Source organism: Octopus bimaculoides, chromosome 9 (assembly GCF_001194135.2).
Source record: "Octopus bimaculoides isolate UCB-OBI-ISO-001 chromosome 9, ASM119413v2, whole genome shotgun sequence".
Lineage (NCBI taxonomy): Eukaryota > Metazoa > Mollusca > Cephalopoda > Octopoda > Octopodidae > Octopus > Octopus bimaculoides.
Window position 1 is genome coordinate 75,234,240 of NC_068989.1, and position 6,074 is coordinate 75,240,313.

At 37.1% G+C, this 6,074-nt stretch overlaps 1 protein-coding gene across 1 annotated transcript in view; it reads left to right on the forward strand.

Moving 5' to 3' along the window:
• Positions 1–6,074, forward strand: part of LOC106877198 (importin-5) — a 101,749-nt gene that overhangs the window by 76,432 nt on the left and 19,243 nt on the right. Inside the window, exons 15-18 of the mRNA XM_014926042.2 lie at positions 213–330; positions 2,239–2,322; positions 3,878–4,010; positions 5,682–5,743. Coding sequence (XP_014781528.1) covers positions 213–330; positions 2,239–2,322; positions 3,878–4,010; positions 5,682–5,743 — 397 coding nt within the window. The remainder of the gene's footprint in view (positions 1–212; positions 331–2,238; positions 2,323–3,877; positions 4,011–5,681; positions 5,744–6,074) is intronic.

Consider the following 6,074-nt stretch of genomic DNA (forward strand, 5'->3'; position numbering starts at 1 on the left):
GTAGAAACTCTGCCAGATCAGATTGGAGCCTGGTGCAGCCATCTGGTTCATCAGTCCTCAGTCAAATCGTCCAACCCATGCTAGCATGGAAAGCAGACGTTAAATGACGATGATGATGATGATATACACACACACACACACACACACACACACACACTCTGTCAGGTAAATAGATAGGTAAAATATATGTGTATGTCTTTTTGTTTTTACAGGTTCATGCCCTGTTTGAAATATATTGTTCAGCATGCTACAAGAGTTGAATTAAGGCTCCTTAGAGGGAAAACAATAGAATGCATAAGTTTAATAGGACTCGCTGTTGGCAAAGAGAAGGTATGTTGTTTTCATTTCAATTTGAATATATTATAGATTCCATTGCAAAGAAAAAATATTTTGTGATGTTGAAATTCCTTATCATTATCTTGGATCTTGAAGATGAAAAAAAGTTTGTTTCTTGCTATATCTGAAATCTTGAAAGTTATGTTATTTTTAGATTTGTGCTCACTGGGTGTGATCTTATACTGAAATATCTTTTTGTGTTTGTTGAGTAATAACTCTCAGTTTATATTATTTATCTACTAGCCTAAAACGAAATCTGTCAGGTGTGATAAACCACAAAAAATTTCAACAACAACACATTGTCTGTCTGTCTGTCTGTCTCTCTCTGCCTGTCAAAAAAAATTAAGATTCAGTTGAATTAGATATTTAAATTGAGGCACCTTGCTAGTTCAGTTTAATCTGCACACCCCAACAATATTATCTGAATATTGAATATCAATACTCCGTGTAGGAGTATTTGTACCATATATTCCTGTTGTGTGTGTAGACAACACAACCCAGCTAAGTGAAGATATTCACTCTTGGTAATTGACGCATGTACTTTTTATAAAGGTACTTTCCATAGTATTTCCTAAGTGCAGATTCCAAGTTAGGTGAACAGAATAAGTAGCAAAGATGTACAGGTGTCAATTCATTACAGCCGTTGCAAACGGCTCCATTTAATCCATTAATGAAAACATTACATTAATTTGAAAGAAACCGTTCTTGTCAGATGAACACATAAAGGATAAACTTGTTGGTTTCAGTTTGCATTTCAGGTCAGCAAGGCAGGTCTGAATCAGTCCATCCTGCTTATCAAATATGCACATTTGCCTGGATTTTGTGTTCACTCTGTCTCAAGCAGTCAGACCAGGCTTGTGGTTTTAGAGTAAGCCAATGCCTACTTGCTAAACTGTAGTGGACTTAACAAGGTATGCATTACTTGCTAAACTCATTCTGCCACAGTTGTAACAAAAGGAAACAATGTAAAAAATTTGGTTTCCATTATTGATGTAAATTTGTTTTAAAAAATTGGTTTATTCTTTATGCTTGAAGTCTGTGAGTTTATCTGAGGAGAATGGTTTCTTTCAAATTGATGTAATGTTTGTATTAATCAATTAAATGGAGCCACTTGAAATGGACGTAATGAATTGACACCTGTACATCTTTGTTACTTATTTATATATATATGTGCCAGTGGCACGTGAAAAGACATTTGAGTTAGTTCGTTGCCAGTACCTCCTGACTGGCCTTCGTGCCGGTGGCATGTAAAAGCACCCACTACACTCTCAGAGTGGTTGGCGTTAGGAAAGGCATCCAGCTGTAGAAACTCTGCCAAATCAGATTGGAGCCTGGTGTAGCCATCTGGTTCACCAGTCCTCAGTCAAATCGTCCAACCCATGCTAGCATGGAAAGCGGACGTTAAACGATGATGATGATGTGTGTGTGTGTGTAATGGCTGCTACACTAGATAGAAAGCAAGGCATTAAGGCACTGAGTTACTCTGAAACCACAAACCTGGTCTGACTGCTTGGGAGAGAGTAAACTGCTAATGTCACATAACATCGAGGCAAATGTTCATATTTGATAAGCAGGATGGACTGTTTCAGACCTGCCTTCGCATGAAATGCAAATTGACACCAGGGTGTAAATGCAAAAACATAAGCTGACTGAGGTGATGTGGAATGTGTAAGGTGGACTGTTGCATACCTATGTCGCATAGAGTGGTTCAAATAGAAAGAAAGACATTAGTTCAAGAAGAATGACTGAGATGATAATCCCACCCCGAACACTATATTTTTACATCTTTCTTAATATTTTCTGCCCCTCCCCTCTGTTCTACATCTCCAGTTTGTAGACACTCCAAAAAACCCCAGGTACAAACCACCCCATCCTTTAAATTTTTGTTTGTATTTTGTTTAGTTCATGCAAGATTGCAGTGAAGTGATGCAGCTACTTTTGAAAACGCAAACCGATATGAAAGACTTACCTGATGATGATCCACAGGTTGGAAGATTTCGCTAATATCTTTAATCTTTTACTTGCTTCAGTTATTAGACTGCCCCATGGTGGGGCATTGCTTTGTATAAGATTTTGTCGTTAAAGTGTTTATGTGCAGTAAATTGTTTACACTACTACAATACACAAAATATTTCAATTTTTTTTAATACAATTCTTAATAATATTCAAGTATAAAAATACAGTAGGATGTTTTAAATATACATTGAATGGCCATAGAGATCTTGTAGAGCAAAATAGGAACCAAAGGAGTCTATATGCAAAAGATGGTTAAGAACCATGCACCCTCCAAAAAAGCAACAATGAGGATGTTGATGATAGTGGTAACAGCATTGACAATGGGGAGTATTTTACTAATAGTAACAGAATTATACTTTTTTGTGATATATATAAAACTCTAAGCCTGTCTCTTATTTAATGCTCTGTTGCACATAATTATGTTAAAAGAGTAAAACGACCTGGTTGATATTTGGTAATGTACTATCAACTGAAAGCTCTCAATAAAGTTGCTGTAGGTGTTTTATGGTGTACTTCAATAGCACACTTCACTCTACTTGCCCTGAACTTATATAGCTGATAACATCATCTGTTAATATCTGTTTTTCATGTTGGAATGTGTACAGGGATAGGCTTGTGATTGTTAGGTTGTAAGTTTAATTTTCAGACAAGGTAGTTCGTTGTTTCCTTGGACAACATGCCTTGTTTCACATGGTCCACCTAACTGGAAATGAAGACTAGTGAAATCCTGATGTGGTTGGGTGAGTTAATCTTGTGATAGGCTTTGTGTCCTTTTCAACACAAGAATCTAGTGCTTTCAGTTACTTAAACACCACAGAAACCAGAATAAACTCTGGCCAAATGAGCTTGTAATCTCAAGACAGTTTTTAACTTTCAGCTTCTAGGAATGTTGGTTGAGAAAGTTGAACAAGTCCTGTTCATACACCCACTTAATGTTATGAAACCAAAGTTAAAGCCAAGTTGTTGTTGTCATATATTGTATGCTTTTTCAGCATGTTGATGACACTACAAAAGCCCTCTAGATTAAACAGGAGTTCTCCCAACAGATGAAACCATAGGATTACTTCATTCTGGCTTTCTAATGGTGTTTTTTTTTTGCAGAGATATTGGATTGGTTTGCCATTACCTTCTCCAACTAGATAGCCATTGCCCCACAAGGAGTAATACTGTGCGATGTGACTCTTAGTTTATTACTTACAATTCTGCCCTTTGGCAGGTCTTGTTTTGAGCCTTACTGGATGTCCAGACACCCTCTTCACAAGTGTAGCAAGCTACTCAAATGGGGGAGCTAGTTTAGCCACCAACCACCTGATCATGAAACAGGTAACACTGGTTTATGTGATACCCACAACAGGTCTCATCAGCCTGTGAAGGAATTCCTGTCTTGACCACAAGAGTTTATAGAAGCACATTTTTGGTTTGGGTGATATATTTACCTTTCTGCATGTCATATATACATATGCCATAAACTCTGTAATTTGCTCTATTTTGCTTTTCTAAATTGCAATGTTTTTGTCTTCTGTAGATATCTTATATGATTTCTGCTTGGGCTAGAATGTGTAAAATTTTGGGCACAGAGTTCCAACAGTACCTTCCTATGGTTATGGGACCTGTTTTGAAAGCTGTTGCAATACAACCAGATGTGGCTGTTGTTAATAGTAAGTAGCAATTTATTCTTTGTCTCTTAAATAGCAAAAAGTTAATTCAGATAATTCAATTCCAGGCAGCATTTATGTCCTAATTGTGTATTGTGTCCTAAGAAACTATAGTTGTAAGCATGGCTGTGTGGTTAAGAAGCAAGCTTTGAAACTACATGGTTTCGGATTCAATCCCTATGACCACACATGTTTTCAAAAAATGACTGGAAATGAAGGACAGTACTTGCATATGATGGTGGCATTTGTTTGCAAGTGTCACATGATGTCATGGTAAGGGGAAAGTAACAAATACACACACTTATTCGTGTATGTATGTATGTATGTATATATATATATATATTGTTGAGTCTTGGGAGGGTTATTATGCTAGCTGGCAGAATTGTTAGTATACTGGGCGAAATGCTTTGTGGCATGCTGTCTGTTACTATACTCTGAGTTCAAATTCCGCCAGTGTTGATTTTGCCTTTCATCCTTTCAGGTTTGATAAATTAAATACCAGTAAAACACTGGGGTTGATGTAATTGGACTAGTCCCTCCCAGTAAATTTCAAGCCTTGTGTTTTTAGTAGAAATGATTATTAGTAATATAATGACACTTCCTAGACAAGATCTGTTTCAACACGTGAATTCACATCAGGAGTTTTACAAACCATATACAAAAAACGGAATATATATATATATGACTGGCTTCTTTCAGTCTATCAAGTCTATTCACAAAGCTTTGGGTGACCCAGAGCTGTAGTAGAAGGCACTTATCCAAAGTGTTATGCAGTGGGTTTGAACTTGAACCCATGTGTTTGGGAAGCAAACTTCTGGTCATGCTTGTACCATCCTTTACCATAAAGCAATACCCTGCGGATTGTATACTATGTTGCCCAGTAAACAGTATGTTATGTACTGTAGCTAATTTTGCTATACGAATCAGTGTTTGACAGTTGTACAATGCTGTACTTGCAATATAATGGATGGTAAAGTCCCATAAATATGTTTTAGCACTTGGATTTGCTTACAGTGAAAGAATCATAAATAAAATCAGTAAATAAGAAATAGAGATAAAGCAGAATGAATAATTATTTGTTGATTGCTGAATGTCCAGTAAACATTTGGTATGATGTCATTTTAGAATAATAATTAAAAAAAAAAAAACAGGCATTTTCCAGTTGTGGAAAAAAAAGGAAAAGCAAAGATATTCAACTGGTCGTTGCCAGTGCCGCTGGACTGGCTCTCGTGCAGGTGGCACGTAAAAAACACCTTTTTGAGCGTAGCCGTTGCCAGTTCTGTGTGACTGGCCATCATACCAGTGGCACATAAAAGCACCCACTACACTCTTGGAGTGGTTGGCGTTAGGAAGGGCATCCAGCTGTAGAAACTCTGCCAGATCAGATTGGAGCCTCGTGCAGCCTTCTGGCTTGCCAGTCCTCAGTCAAATCATCCAACCCATACTAGCATGGAAGGCGAACGTTAAACAATGATGATGATGATGATTCAACCTAGTTAAACAAGCTAGCATGTTGCTAGTTGTTTTCTTTTCTGTATGAGTTTTCGAGTGTCATTACTGTATTGATCTCCCTCGCATTTCCTTCCAATCTCTCTTCCTCACTCTGTATATTTGTGTGTGTGTGTCTGTGTTCTTGCTTATATATTTATTTTACCCCCTTTAATTTCTGTTCAGGTGATGATATGAAAGAAATGGAAGATGACACAGATTGGCAATTTGTTACTTTAGGCGACCAAGTAAGTCTTCAATCACTGTTTTGTCTTTTTATCGTTTTGTTAATGTAAAGAGACAAATATCTTCATTCTATTTAAATGTAATCTTTTGAATAAATTTCCATAACTTTGGGCTGTGTGGTAAGAAGTTTGCTTCCCAACCACATGGCTGCAGGTTCAGTCTCACTACATGGCACCTTGTGCAGTGTCATATATAGCCTTGGGCCAACCAAAGCCTTGTGTGTGGATTTGGTAGACAGAAACTGAAAGGAGCCCATTGTGTGTGCATGTGTGTGTGTGTGTATGTATGTGTTTGTGTGTCTATATATATATATATATATATATATATATATAT